The sequence below is a fragment of the Spodoptera frugiperda genome, chromosome 20 (assembly GCF_023101765.2).
Source record: "Spodoptera frugiperda isolate SF20-4 chromosome 20, AGI-APGP_CSIRO_Sfru_2.0, whole genome shotgun sequence".
NCBI lineage: Eukaryota > Metazoa > Arthropoda > Insecta > Lepidoptera > Noctuidae > Spodoptera > Spodoptera frugiperda.
Window position 1 is genome coordinate 2,517,197 of NC_064231.1, and position 16,552 is coordinate 2,533,748.

A 16,552-nucleotide genomic window follows, 5' to 3' on the forward strand; every position below is an offset into this window, starting at 1 on the left:
CGTCGCACGAAATGGAATCACACGACTTTATTATTGAATGCTCACGTGATACAACTTTATTTGCATAAGATATTGTCTGTATAGACACTAGACTATTGCAATAATAATCTGTTCAATTAAGTCAAAGCTAATGCATAGAGCAATAGAACATTTCCTTCTATTTTGCTAGTAAGTAGGTTCGTTTTGTTCATTATATTTATATGTATGTTTACTTACATGTTTCTGAATGATGACATATTAGGAAAATGTGTTAAAAACTAATAGGCAAAATGTATTGTATGTTATCATTAGAGCTTAAGACGGGATGAACCGACATCCGGACAGTGATTGCTTGCAACAGTGCTGAAATATCGGAAACTCAAACATATAAATAAACATGGCAAATATCCCGTTTCAAGTTCTAATATTTTTATTAGTGACCATGTCAGTTTAAAAATGTATATTGTAACTAGCTGACCCAGTAAACTTTGTACCGCTTTCGCGTAGCAATGATGCTCTACTTTATTTTGTATAGCTGAGCTATGTATGAGTCCCTATTCAATTTGAACTGGAATCTATAATATCCTCCATATAAAAATGAATCCATAATTTCCTGATCTCACTATACCTGAAAAGGACTTTACTAATTAAAAAAAAAAAAACAAAATATATTTTCATAATAGTGATTATTCCATAGGATTCAATAATTTCACTAATATTTTTACAAATCGCTATTGAAGAACTTGTATATTGTAATATAAAGTACAGTTTCTGTACAATTCATATTACAATTTCGTAATATTAAGTGTGACGAAAATTTCAAGTTTATTTCACAAGTCTTTCAGCGAAGTTAGGGAACGATGTTTGCGCAATGCTTGTAACATATTTCAAAATATTTATTGATCCCCGTTGGTCATAAGGGCTTTAGACACTCTCAAACTGATTACTGGGTAAGATCGATTTTCTGTTTTCGATTTTAAAATATGTTTTTAAGTTCTTATTAATGAAGATATTAAACTTGTAATCGGCCTAGTATATCATCATCACACATAGCTATAAGCTTCTCAGCTATATCACGAGGTTAATACCTACTATATAATAATATTAAAGTAACAAATCTTGTAGAAAGTCGCTTTGAACGTCGGAGATAATAATTGCCAAAGCCAAATGTTACATTTTCTTCCAGGAAATAAAAGAAGCAATGCCAGCCATAAAATTATGTAACAGTCGTTAACCAACATTTATTTTATCGATGTCTGAAACCGATCTGTATATTTACGTAGCGACTATCCAAGATCCACATTAGAATCGTGAAGCTTTTAGACCAATGACGCAGCGTATACCATCGTACGTCATTAATGCAGCCAATGACGAATTAGTAACAAACTTAGCACGTGCGTACTTTATGACTAACTCATCACTCGTGGATGTATGTATGTAAGAGTATAAATTTACACACGATAACAGGAGAAATCATAAATATTGCATCATAGAATGAAAGAATTCTGTTGAAATACATACGGTACGTTGAAAGAAATTATAAGCTTAACTTGTGTTATATTTTTTACATTTGCTTTCATTTTTCGCTCATGGACAGTAACTACATCAGAGAAGTTACTACTACTAGTCCATTGTCGGCTTTTTGTAGTTAAAAATAAAAAAAAATGTGTTCTCATGAAATTAAGTTAAATAATGAGTTTATTTTTATATGTAGGCTACATATAGAAGAACAATTTTACACGTCCAAATTATTTTTATAAAATGTAAAGGTTGGCTTTTCCTAATGGACTACTCCGAGAAGAATAAGAAGTGTTCTTCACCTAAATCTGACAAACAATAATTAAGATATGTCATCAAAAATTGTTTTCTAAGCTGAATAATAAGTGAATTCTTCTGCCATTCCTGCAGAAAATACAAACCACAATGACACGTGTTATCTATAACAGAATAAGCCTGTTCATTTGTGTTATCCGTCCGTTTTTCTAGACACTGCACAAGGACATAAATGGCGGTTCATCTTATGATAATGTTCGTCTATTTACCGAACAATGCGCGGTTAGAAATACGTCATCTTTATCTCCTGTCATGTGGCACTTATCGTGTGTTGGCAAATGGAAACACGCGTCTACAACTATTTAATTAGTTTTAATTACTTTTGTATCATTTTCATTTTGTTTTGGCGAAGTTTTTAGGTCCTTTGCAGTAAGCTTTGGTAGCAATCACGTTATGACTTCTGTAGTGCTTTTGGTAAATGAAATATTTCAGTTTTGTATATTTTTTTTCTTCTGAGATAGTTACCTAATACAATTTCTATAGCCATTCAACAAATTCAATAAATAAATTTATTATTTATATGCTTTACTTTTTTATGAACTTTTTAGGCCCAATCATGAATTTGTTTTAGCATTTATTTTCGTTAGGAGAAGTCAAAATCAAACTTTTAACACGTTAACTGCCACGTCGGTTACTGGTGACCAACCCTTAACAGACTATTTGACTTCAACAGTTTTCTTTCGGCAGTGAATGCTTTAAAACGTAAAACACGTATTTATATACACGTCCACATTTTAAAGTTTTGCAATATTTTTCATCCATTTATTCAGTGTCAACGTCAAAAAGTCAATTTATCACTTGTCGTATAAAAATAAAAGTGCCACCTAACACTACACATACTCGTATACACTCACCGATTACGTAGAAACTGTTCATATGACATGATATAGCACCTATGCCAGTATATTGTCATATTTCTACGAACACTGGATTGAGTAAATATATTATATACGTTTAATGTAAACAGGGCAATGTAATGTTTAGGGCGCGTTGTATTCTGTCAATATTAGAATACGACTATCTTTTTTGTTTAGTACATTAAATTTTATGATATCGATAGGAAAATATTCTAGTAATAAATAAGAAAATAATGAATATTAGATACTTATAAGATTTTCATTAATTATATTATAACTTTCGTGAGATATACTAAATAAATTATCATGTTATCGGCTTACTCACGTAACTGTTTGACAAGCAAATATGAGCCTCTAGCCTGGCTTGAAATTAGTCGAGTTCCTCATCAAATAGTTACGTGAGTATTTTCATTTTAGAGAATGCAAATACATACCTACAATCTGAAATTTTAAGAAAGTGATATTTGTTTATAAAATTCTCAATACACTTGCCTCTTGTCATTCTTACTAGGTACATTCAGCAATGAAAACTAATATTAATATACTAATATTGCTTATTCGCTCATACTAGAAATCAAAATTAAATAAACATAAATGCTCTCACTGAAAAGGAATCTTATCCATAAATCCGAAGTCGTGTGTAATTTTAGAAGCAATACAACGTTAGGATGTCGGCCCAGCGTATTTTTGAAGCGACCCTGAAACCGTGAACTATTTACTGAAAGTTTCAGATATACCTATAACCAGTCGACTTTGGGTAAGAGCTCAAAGAGATTGCCTTTACGTAGGTACCTAATACCGTAAGACGCATTTGAAATAGCAATAAAACGTCAGCACTTGATGAATTCACGTGCCGAACAAGAATTCGCATTCAATTGCCAAGTTTAATGTAGTTAAAGACTGTTGGATTACTGACAAAATGTGTGTTGGTGATTGAGGAGAGAAGTTGAATATGGTTTACTATCTTTTTAGATCCTAGTCATATTTTTATTACACATCGAACCGCATTAAGAGCCTAAATTAAAGCACACTTTTCAATAGAAACATAATTATCTAGGTAAGTATAGGTATATAACTATATCTGTGTCTAGTTTAGATTTATACTGGACTAACTGATGTACGCGGCTTCTTGCTTTGCTTTATGACTAACAATTAGTATAACAAATAAAAGGTATCCTTAGTTACTCTACACAAAATGGAGAAATAAAACATCCACGCGAAGACCGACATCCGCGCGGACGGAGTCGCAGGCGGAAGCTAGTTAATAACAAAAAAGTTGCACAACATTACTTTCCTGAAATAATAAAAGCAGAACTAAATAAATTGAATGTCACCCCAAGTTTCCTTCACTAGTTATTTACTAGACGTTTAGGTATTTCCTGAAGTACTTCTTGCCATTTAGTTCCGTGCTACAAATATTTATATTCGTTGGTAAATATTATGCACTTCGGTTTTACATTTTAATATGAGTTCGGTCTAAATATAACGAAGTACTCGTTACTTTGGGCAGAGTAAGTGGGTACTATATTTATTTACTGAGAAATGGAGACGAATGCCAAAGTTTTCGTGTACTGTACCTAAATATTAGAAACAAATATATTGCTAGCGATTTTGTGGTAAAATGTCTGTTTGCCCAGCTATTAACATGTTCTCAAGATATCTATAGAATTTTCACGATTTTGGAAAGAAAATTAAAAGCGAGATCAAGATAAACTGGTTTTGTATAGCTCGATGAGTAATCGTATGTAAAACTATTCATTACACTTGATTGTATAAATATGTAGAATACTTAGTTATAAAGTGCATTAGAATAATCTGTTTGTAAACAGCGTCTAGGGAACCGGTCCAACGTAAACAACGTCTTAAGTAAAGGATTATTATGTATTGCTAGTCAATACGTTAGCCACGTGCAGTTGTTACGTTTGATCTGAATAACCATAAATGTGTATCTTTCGAAATGTTTATCTTACAATATTTCAAGTCAAATTTTATTTACAGTCAACGGAAATGTAGGCTTAGTTACTCTCGACATAGTGAGCAAAAGTTTACAATTATTTTATTCATACTTCCACTACAAAGAGAAACAGACTATCCTTAAATTGGCACATAGTTTCATAGCGGCAGGGGATAATTGTGAAATTAAAAAGACCCAACATTAACCACCTCAAGGTGCTTTTCCATCAGAGATGTGCTATGCTACGTTGCTGTGGATGCATTTGGCTTTCACCAATCATATTCATTGGTACACATAGCATAGCACTGGTGGAAACGGACTCACCTAAGCTATGTTTTTTATATGGAAAGTGCTGTGAGTGGCTTCCCTACTATCGATACATCGCATACTCGAGCTGCACATCTTCCTCGCACAGCTACATTGCTTAGTATCAGTGGAAACGGTCACATTGTTTCACAGTTGAACTATAACATGTTCGCAGCATAGCTACACAGCATATCTCTGGTGGAAAACCATCTTAAATCTAATGTATGTACTGATAAAACACCAAAAATAGAAACGGAATCTCCATCATTTCTCGACATGACATAACAAAGATATAATAGCGATAAAGTCTTTTGAAGTAAAGAGAAAACATTCCTCCACTTAAGATCGTATCATTTATCTGAACCACTTAGCAACATTAGGTATAGGTATAGAGAAAAAAAACTAAACATTGACAGTTCTAAACATTATATTAACAGGAATTTTTTGATAAGATAGTGTCAGGTATTGACATAAGATTAAGACATTGCAGGCGTATTTACCACCCGCTGCTCATGTGAACGACATGGTCTTACCGAATGATGGTGATATCTCCTCATTGCATATCTAGAATGGTGGATAATTGTATCGTGATAGCAAGAATGATATTCTGTTCTGTGGTTGCACGATTGTTTATTGTGATAGATAGATAGCGTTCGGTGGGTGAAACGTTAGAAAGAAAAGAGTTTTGAAGAATGAATTGGACATTTCTAGTAAGAATTACTTAAATTCGCGCCAAACACTGTATAGGTTATTCAACAATAGTAACAAATTATATATCTTAGGTAATCAAGCAGTCGTCAAAGTCCTATAGGTAACCTAAACACATGTTTTATACAGTCAGTCATTTGGGCAGTTGGGCAACAATATTGGATGCCGTGCAACGGGTATCAGGTTCGATTCCCGCACGGAGCAACTCTTTGTGTGATCCACAAATTATTGCTTCGGGTCTGAGTGTTTTATACGTATTTGAACTCGTATGTTTGTACGCACGACACAGGAGAAAATCCTAGTGTCGCAACGTTTATTTTAAAAACAAAAACCAAACTCTAAAAAAAAATTAAAAACTTCTACTAACTCTAACAGTAATGAAATGCAGGTGCATATCACAACAAACATCGAGATTAACAAAGCGCTTATTTAATACTTTTATCAATGAAAGCTATGGCTTTACACAAAACTGACAATTTCACTCGCAAATTCGGGTATCAATTTGATTTATATACCAATAACTCTCCTATCTACGTCAATACATAAACTAGAGAACTTTATTACACCTTCTTTATACATTCTGTGAGTAAAACCAAAGCTCTTTGACACATTGAAGGCCGTGGTGGTCACCGGTGACCGACGTCAGCGGAGGATTTGCCTTCAACAGTTTTCTATTGGCAGTCAAAGACTTAAAAAAGAAAACGACTGGACAATGGTCCATTAAACGCCAGTTTCTAAGAACAAGGGAGTCAGCCATTTTGATTTTCATCACAAATAGTGACGTGGGTGGACTTACAAAGCTGGAAATTATCCATGTATTAATGTCTTCCTGTGGCGTCAAGCCAAACGAAAACTAAATTGTTTTACGTCCAAATAGATTTGTGAAATACAATGTACACCTCAGTTTGAGGTAATAAATAAATTTTGAATTATTGGCTAAGGTTGTTTGTTGGAGTTGCAGACTACCTAGCGGATTACCGAGGCTCCGGCTCGAAAAGCAGAAGTAGGAACGAGGTGGTTAATCAGTAAGAGTCTGACACTCCCTCTCGCATCGCCCAAAGCGGGAGAAGTCATTGAATGATTTGCAACGCTAAAAAAGGTTGTTTGTTGAACTCTGGTGAAAATAAAAATTAAGGTTTCTAAAGATGGTATGGAAAGGAACGAGTAACATAATACTGTAATACCGTTCTTCACAGTGGCCAAGTCAAGCCACGATAAAAGTACGACATACAAGTAGGAACTTACAAAACATAAATACTTATAATACTGATGCTACTTTTGTGAAGAGAATAAGAACTAGTAATGATCGAGATCCTGGTTTAGTGACGTAGAAAAAACCACAAGATTGTAGCAATTTATCAACTCAACTCATCAGATTGAAAGTCTGCTAGAATGTTCAAAGGAAACAGCTAGCAAACATTGCCCAGAAGCCTTGTTGAAAGACTACAATGTACACAATGCACAAAATCTTACAATACTGTTGCTACAAAAACTCAATATTTTACATAAAAATATCAACTGAAGTAAAGGCTTATACTTCAGTTACATAAACATCGGAATACAGATTTTTTCTCAATGTCAAACATTTTAACGTGGCTCTAATTACGTTTGGCACTACATCTCATTTCTCATTACCGGTTCTACGTCATACAAAACAATTATTTTGGTTGGCTTCGTTTGTATAACTGAAATAAACGCCACACCCACTTTGGTTATATAAGCCAGTTTCTTGTTACCCTGGTTGGCCAAAATGTTGGGGCCAATGTTGGCGCTCAGGAATATTTCGCTTGCTATACAAAATGTTGGTGCCAACATGTGATGAATGATTGAATTTTTTCCGAGTTTTTGTGTCTGTGGACAAATGAAGGGGTGTGTGTCTGTCGTGTGGGTGTTGGCTTCGGTTCCCGTCTGTTGAGTTATTTTTAATTTCAATGTCATATTGTTTTTTTAAAAAACCTTAGGCGCCCATGTGCAAATGTTGGCAATTTTCTGCTAGAAAGAAATGCAGCGTGAATGACATGCTTTTTAAAAAAGTGTTTCTGAGAATTATGTGTTCATCGCTCATTAGATGAAAATAAACATAAGATAGTCTTTAAAAATATTGTACAAAGATGAAGATGATGCCTTCATCATCATAATATTTTTCATTACAGAGATGTAAAAAGAAAGTTCTTTAAATAAAATAATTAATGCTTGAGGTTCGAAGCGAATTACGTTTGTAAATTTCAAAATAGACCTAATAAATAATTATAATAGAATAGAACCAATCTATAATATAAAAATAAGTCGGTCCTTCCTGACGCTATAACTCCTGAACGCACGAACCGATTTCCACCATTTTGCAGCTCACGGGCTCCGTGAGGATTGTAGCAAAGAAAATTCAAGAAAAAATCAAGAGAAAGATAGGAAAACCGGGAAAATCATTGGTGACGAAACGAACTTCGCCGGGTTTGCTAGTTTCTTCATAAAAATCTATAAATGACTGCGGTTCGAAATTCAAATCTGATTAATCACATTTCAACGTTGCCAGGACATCACTGGACACGCCACTAACGCATGATAACAAAACATAAATAAACCTCACATTTTGCCGTTTGGCAACACTACTGGGAACGTACAATCTTAGTACAAACGTAGGGAATTGGCGCGAATTTACGCTAACTCGCGTGACTTTAGTGAAATATGGATATATTTGTTTATTTCCAGCTGTGTGGAGTGATGTTATCCTTAAAATATCTGGCAAAATTGTCTGTTGGATAGGAAAAGCTAGATCAAGTTCAATGGTGTGCAAAAGAGGAGTAGGTCTAGAATTTTACGAAAACGTTTTCAAAATCCGTAAAACTTTTATTAATACCAATACCTATAGATGTAGCTTAACACAATATTAAAACCTTCTATTTCTCGTATAGGCAAGTATTGTTTTTGTTCAAATAAAAAGTAAGTTATTATATAAAAACGTGTAAGTTGGGTAAGGTTATTTTTGTCTGATAAACCACTTAATTTTATTGATTTATGTCATTTTACCAAAGGCTTACAGACTAACAAACAAATTAATACTAATATACAATAATAACAGATAACTAATTAAAAGGCTCCACACATATAGTTTAAGAGGTATATAAAGATGAAAACTACAATACAATTTGAAACGTTTAAGAAAAGTTAAGTGTCATTATCATAATATAAAGTGTAATTTTTGGAAACATTGAACAGTTCCATCGTAACAAAACAACTTTTTTAAAAGATTGCTTGTTCCTCGAACGGTGATACTTACAAGTTTTATATCCTAACCGCCTAATCGATGCGCAAACTGCGTCACTCCGAAAAAGCCCTATCAGAAAGAGTACTTGAAAGTATTCATAATACTCTCGTCATTAATCAATATAACAAGTCTGTCGATTAGGTAATCGTTACGTACTTGTATATTATATTATACATTGTATATAGGTAACTATCTATAAGAGTGCAAAAGTTTTTATAGATTTTTGTCAGTCAATTCTTTCTAAACGGCTGGAAGGATCTGGGTAAAAATTGGCACAGAAACAGATTTTTAAACCAAACATTTTGGCGATAGTTTTCCCAATCAGAGAATTAAAACTGAGGCCAATCGCTCAAAACTTGTGCTTAAACCACTTGATCAACAAGGCCCGTATCCATTCTAATCTGTGAAGACGTAAATGCCACACAATGCCGCTATACAATGTACATTCACTTTTCACCATTTCTGTTATAAGTCCCATGTAATAGGGGGTGAGCCTATTGCCATATACTGGGTAAAATTTTTGTCTGGTAGTCGCACTTGCGACCACTCGACCAACAAGGCGGTTACTCGAGCACTTGTATATCATATACCATTCTATATTATATACTATGATTAATATTGTTTACATATGAGTATGCGTAAGTAAGATAGTGTTGACGGATGGTCTAGTACAGTTTGAAGTAAAATTAGATTGAAGTATTCCACCGTTAAAGTATTTTTGGTATGTGTATACTCATTCATAGTGGTATGCTTGTAATTTTATTCATGAATAATTCGCAAGAAATTTGTAGTAAAGGAAACGCGACGTATAATTTTTAGTACTAGTGGTCGCCTAGTGGCCGAAATTCGACCATATACGATTTAATTTACAATACCACTTAACATACGTTCAATGATAATTTTTATTTAACTCAAACTCAAACAAACTCTTTTATATAACGCATCATGAATAACCAAACCTCCTTCAATGAAAAACCTCTTTTCATATGAGACGTGAGAATATCATCGCAATGGCTGTCAATTTTGATGTTTTGTCAAATACGATCAGATACTATGCATGTGTGTGTAATGTTTTATTTATTGATTTAATGTACTTTATAAGTATTATTATTGAAAAATATTAGCGTTCTGTATTTCTCCTACACATAAACTATAAGTGTACCAAATTTTATGCTCCTACGTCCACGCAATTTTCGTAAAAAGGAATATGAAGTTTTTGCATCACGTATTAATATATAGATTATGTTGTAATACGCACTTGTAACCCCTCTGGTGTTTCAAGTGTCCATGGGCGGCGGCGATTACTTACCATCAGGTGATACGTCCGATCGATTAAAGGCGCGTTCCATAAAAAAAATGTAATAAATGTTGTTTTTGTATGAGAGAGCCGAATTTGTCCTATAAAAAGATCGAGAACATAATTCTTTAAAGTGAGTAGTTTAACTACTGCCATGTACCTACCATCGGCAAAATTAACGGTAGTACACTTTTTGAACAAAATCTTGTGGCAAACCCTTTCTCTACCGAGCATTTTCCTTGTAACCGCTCGCGTCAAGTGCAAGCGAATATCACCTAATGATGGTCGACCACCAATTTTGTCGATTGTACCTAGAAATGCTCTAAAGAAAATAATCGTAATATTACGTTTCACTGCCAATAATAAATTCCAGCTTATCATAAATGTCCTCGACTGTGCGCAACATCAGTCGATCAATGACCTGCGTCATCCAACTACACACCTACATATATCAGCCAAATGATTTTAAGAAATAAAAATTGCCGTCACTCTGAGAAAAAGAAATTCTTTGCAACATATATTTAAGATTTATTTTAGGTTGCCAGTAAACAACAAACTTTTTACATTAACACATTATAAAGCTTTTAACTGCTACTGAAGAAGCTGCTTCTTTTTAGAAGCTGCTGAAATGTATGTACCTTAATATTTATTTATATCAAGTATACACGAGATCAACCTATTAAAATCTATATTTTTAGTCATATATAACATTGGAAGTGGGTAAAATAATGCGGTAGGTCATCAGTGCTTTGTACTGACCAAATCAAAACTGCCCTCGATGGACCTGCTCCATGGATACACAGTTAATGCTAGAGAAAGTGCTACTCCCAATGACACGCCTTTTTTTGATGGGGGAAAATCATCCAATGACTTCTCCCGCTTTGGGCGAGGCAAGAGGGAGTGTCATCAATCTTACTGACTAAAATCCATCTCATTCCTACTCCTGCTTTTCGAGCTGGAACCCTGGTAAACCCACTAAGTATTCAACTCCACAATGACACGCCTACGACAACTTTATCAAGAGTGTGAGAGCGAAGAAGAAGTTTAATAATAAACTTCGAACACTGTTCTAGACATTTGACAAATTCAAGTTTAAAACAGATTGTGTGTAGCGACATTTCAAAATTATTTGCGCATTCTCGCCACCTACATTTAATTTTTTGTATGAAAACACGTGAGTTTAAAATTACCGGTACATAGCTCATAGCAGGGTTGTGCCAAGAGTGCTAGCAAGGTGAAGGCTCATGGCTTGAAGCCAGGTCTCGTCTCATTCAGTGGCGCAGACGCACGTGAGTCGGTCGACAACCTGATATTTCCGACACAAACTAAATTCAGTAAGGGTTGATTTGGTAGTCTGTTGGAGTCTGAAAGAACCTGTACTTCGTTTTCTAGAGAATGGGGCTTTATGAGAATTTTTCACCTTTTTTAAGGGGGGAAATGATCCAATGGCTTCTCTCGCCAGGACGAGGCGAGAGGGAGTGTCAGACTCTTACTGACTAAAAACCACCTTGTTCCTACTCCTGCTTGTCGAGACGGAGCCCCGGTAAACCCGCTAGGTAGTCCGCAGTCCGGGAATTTTTCACCTAAAGGATGGTACTTTAGCTAATTCATCATCATTTCAAGAATTAATTTACGTAAGTACTTTTAAACGGTCCATTAATGGACAATAATCCAGGAACATGGAGGAAACAAAATCAAAACACAAAACATAAACCACGTGTGGAAAGTCTACTACGTATAGTAATAATGCCTTATCTCTTTTGATAGAATAGATAATGACTTCTAATCACATTGGTATTGCATCAATTTCACACAACACACGAGTTACTATGTAAATCAAAACAAAATATATCGTCCAAGGCCAGAACTCATTAATAAAATCACCCAAGATAACAAAATTACCTATAACGTAAACCGCATCAAAATTGGCACATCCGTTTAGGAGTTACAAAGAAATAGATAGACACACAAACTAACAGTGGATGATTGTACATTGTGTCACTATCCAAGTTATCAATTTGACACATATAGTGATAAGACGGCCATAGTTCACACTGTGTGTGTTCAAAAACAATATTATGTTACTTTGCAGAAATTATTAGGTAATCTCTTAGTTGTTTACACTGTTCAAAAATTCACGTGTATTATATAATTTAATTGTTTTATCTACTGTAATTTATGTCACAGTAGTTTACTAAAAAAAAAGTTTGTTTTCTTAAATTGTATGTTGGAATTTTTATAACAATTATCGTGACTGAAAACCACGATTTACTGTACACATTAATGTAGAAAACAGTAGGTTGTGCGACGTTGCCGCGTGTGCGCACGCTGCTCATGATGAAGAGTCAATCTGTGACTCGAAACTAGTAGAGCTTTTCTCCATTAATGTACGTTGAAATTGTAACTGGTAGTCCAATTTGAATAGTTCGTAGTGTACTCTCAAATCTTTATGGACAAATTAGATATACTCGTATATAGCTTTAAAAATCACGCCAAGTTTATGAAAGGAAATGTTATTAAATATAATTTAAACGTTTGCAATTATGATGAAGAATGAAAAACGACTACAATCCCTAATGTATTCAATGTCCTAACATGTAGAACCTTAATTAACCTCCGAGAAAAAGGGTTTAAAATAGCCAGGCCTTGGGCGGGTCGATGTAACTTATCAGTAAGTTAAAAGTCGTCGACACATTATCATTACTCACGGTGAGATACGCTTCCAGTATATTTTCGAGGACAAGTCGGTAGGGATAATTTCTTACTACTATCAGTAGCAACGTAATTTATTACACCGTAATATATGTAGCACTATTTTACTAAAAACATGTTTTATTTTCGTACAAACTCTTGTTGAACTTCATAGAATATTCCAAAAAGTTGTAACGAGATTGATTAAAGGTAAGCGTCCACAGGCTCGTATCGTACGCATCGCAAGTTCGGATTTTAGTTTGTCTTGTATAAAAACTCATACAACTTCGTCCACTGATCCGCATCGTACGGACCGCATCATCGGCAATGCTTCCATGCGATGCGTACTGATGACGTCATACGAAATGCGTGCGATGCGTACGATGCGGGTCTGTGGACGCTTACCTTAAACCTTCTTAGAGTTTATAGTATAATAGCATAAAATTAAGGTGGAAAATCATCACCGACGTTTCTCGCATGGAGATGAAATGGGGTGACAGTTATATCATACATCTCCAAATCATATTAACTTCATTAGTAGCACCTAATAAGTAATTAGAACATTACTCAACGTCAAATTGCAATATTTCATAGATAATTGCATTTTACGAAGTATGTCGTATGTATTTTTAAAATATTTGAAGATCTGCCCACTGTGGTGTAGGTAATGTATAAAATTAATAGTAGCTGTCTAATAAATTACATAGTAAATGATCTATTGGCAGTCTTATAAAACGGTCACACCTATGCTGCTAGTCGTTGAGCGGATTTGACTGTAGCTCGGCAACAAGTTGCTGTGCAATGAGTCGCTCGCGAGTTCCTTTCCCGACCGAAATATTTGATTAAATCATTTACAGGTTGGTATTACGAGGCTGTGATTTTATGCTTGTAAAAAGGATATAATTGTAGCATGGTGTAAGGTTTCACAAAATTATTTTACTTCGACTAAAATTCACGGTTTACCCACGTACAATAAATGGAGAAAAGCTTTACTAGTAGGATGAGCGATGTCGCCGCGTCTGCGCAAGCTGCTCATGGTAAAGCAGAGCTTTTCTCCATTAATGTACGTGAGTGAACCGTGATGTTTTATTTAATTCAGTATATCTCACGATAGTGTTTATAAAAATATATTAATATACCATACACGATATATACCAAAAACCACGATAAAAACCACAAAATTCACGAACAACCATGTAGTTTGGAAATAATGAGGTACTTCATTACAAACAGCATACTATGATTAATTTATACAACACAATTATCACTACACACAGACTAGAACAGCGTGAACTGTTTTATTTATACGTGATAATGGCTGATAAGTGCAATCATGCGAGTTTTGCATGCTAATGCACGGTGCATATGAATATAGGACACAAATACATGGTAGGGAAGGACTGCTTCTTTAATTACCCGACTTCATTCTTATTTGTACGTAGACTTCCAAAGTCAAAATACAAGGAACATCTAGCTTCACTGACAGACCGACTGACAGACTCCTTTATTTGTTGACATTTAAAAAAAATATGATTTAAGCCAGCCACCGCGCCAACCGTGCCATTCGTCATTCGTTTGATGTGATGAGATCCATTAATTAAGACTAACAGAGACTTGATCAGACATTGTGAAAGACAGGTATTTTATGCACAAGATCATGTGACTATCACAAAGCAGATACCTAGTGCCTAAATTATATTCTTGCATGACATTTAAAAAAGAAAAAACAAACCATACAATCCTATAAAACCTCAAATATCAATTTCTAAAAGAATCAGAAAGAAACAAGCTTAGGAAATTAGGATAGAATTAATTTATAAATAATATTAAAATTATGCAAGAATGTGGATGCGCACGAGTGTCTATTTTAATAGTGCTCGTGTTTAGTTTACCTACTTAGATAAGGAGGTTACCTTTAGTACCTAGATAGGATTTAAATAAATTTTGATATCTACTAAATTATTTTATGCTTAGAGAATATAAATTGTAATATTATACCATTACTAGATGACCTGGCAAACGTTGTTTTGCCTTATAAATTATATAAAATATAAAAACTAATTTTAAGGGTAAACAACTCAGAGTTGATTCTCAGACCTACTGAATACGCATATAAAAATAAAATTTGGTAAAAATCGGCAAAGCCGTTTTGGAGGAGTACGGGAACTAACATTGTGACATGGAAATTTTATATATGTATTAGATAACCTCCAAGTTTATAAGTGTATTTCGGTGTTTCGTCTCATAGTAATAAAATAGGAATAGTCGGCCTACTATAGTTTCGTTTTTTTTTTATTTCGGCGTGCTATTGTGCTATTCGTAGCCCTATTGCAGAAATAAATACAGTTTATCATCTAACTACATTCCTAATTGGTACCAACTTAGCTGGCTCTAAATTAATTTATCAATTTTACAGAATTTCACTTTATCAATTTTTTCTATAAAAGTGACTGTAGATACTCAAATGAGGACGAAAATGGAATTTGTATTTAAAAAAGAAATACAATTTACGTAATTACAATGTGTGTGGTCTATTCATGGTTAACGGTATTCTTATCAAAATAATTTATTATACCTACAAATATATATTTTTTGAGTCTCTGTGACTATATTTGTATATGTTATACACACATCCACAAATAATATGTACACATGTACAAATAATGTGTTTGGTTACATCATACATTTTTGACTGTAACTGAATAGTTTTTGATATTCATTGGTAAAAAAAAAGTATAGTTTATTTAGTTAAATGGAGAATATGACACATATAAGAAAAAACTATAACATTTTTTTTTATTGGCAAAAACAATATCGTATAATCAAGTAAGTTTTATCACAATTCAATTTCTATCTTTAATTTTACATAATAATTAATTTCTATCTTATATACCTACAAAGTTATGTAACTATACATAGATTTACTATAAACCAATAAATACCGGAGTTGGCATGTTTATTTACGTATCAGAACCCAGTAAGTATACCTACGTAGGTAGCTATACGACGAGGAATTATCGCTGCAATAGATACGTGAGTTTACGCATTCTACCCGACGATACGACCAGAAACTCGAAACGTAATAATTATAGAAAATATTTTAAAATTAACAGCAAATACCTTGGATACAACCGTGCCAAATATTTTCCAAAATAAATTTATTTACAGCCCAAATTCAAAATTAGAAAGAAATAGGGTCAATGATCCCGTAATAATATTAAAAATAACACAAAAATACTCACTTCTCGTCCGCCATTGTAGTATAATTTCACTTTGTCTATTAAATAAAAGTATCTGTACACAGTATCACAGGAAATAATTTCACTTATTAATTACTATCACATTATTTGTCTATAAAACTTAAAGGCACTTAATTCGAGCTAAGTTTCGACTGTTTTGCCGCGCATTTTATTATATTATCTATGGACGCGTGCGCGCTGGCCGGCGTTTGCGCGCGTACTGGTGAGAAATGAGTTTTTCCCGCGATTTATCACTATTTTCTTCGCGACACAAAGCTCGACGTCGAGATCTTTAATTAACCAGACTGGAAACGGACAGAAACCTTTGTCATGCACTTTCAAGAACACGGTAAATAAACAACAAATAGTATTTCATATGACATTTTATCTAAACAAGAATACTACGTACGCCATCTTGCTTACCTA

At 34.0% G+C, this 16,552-nt stretch overlaps 1 protein-coding gene across 2 annotated transcripts in view; it reads right to left on the bottom strand.

Moving 5' to 3' along the window:
• The window catches only part of LOC118282361 (facilitated trehalose transporter Tret1), a 37,819-nt gene extending 21,426 nt beyond the window's left edge, over window positions 1–16,393 (bottom strand). The window contains exon 1 of one of the 2 annotated variants that reach the window (XM_035603409.2): window positions 16,130–16,393. In XM_035603409.2, coding sequence (XP_035459302.1) covers window positions 16,130–16,143 — 14 coding nt within the window. In that variant the 5' untranslated portion in view covers window positions 16,144–16,393. The remainder of the gene's footprint in view (window positions 1–16,129) is intronic. The other variant, XM_035603408.2, reaches the window with a different exon arrangement.
• Window positions 16,394–16,552: the final 159 nt, after the last annotated feature.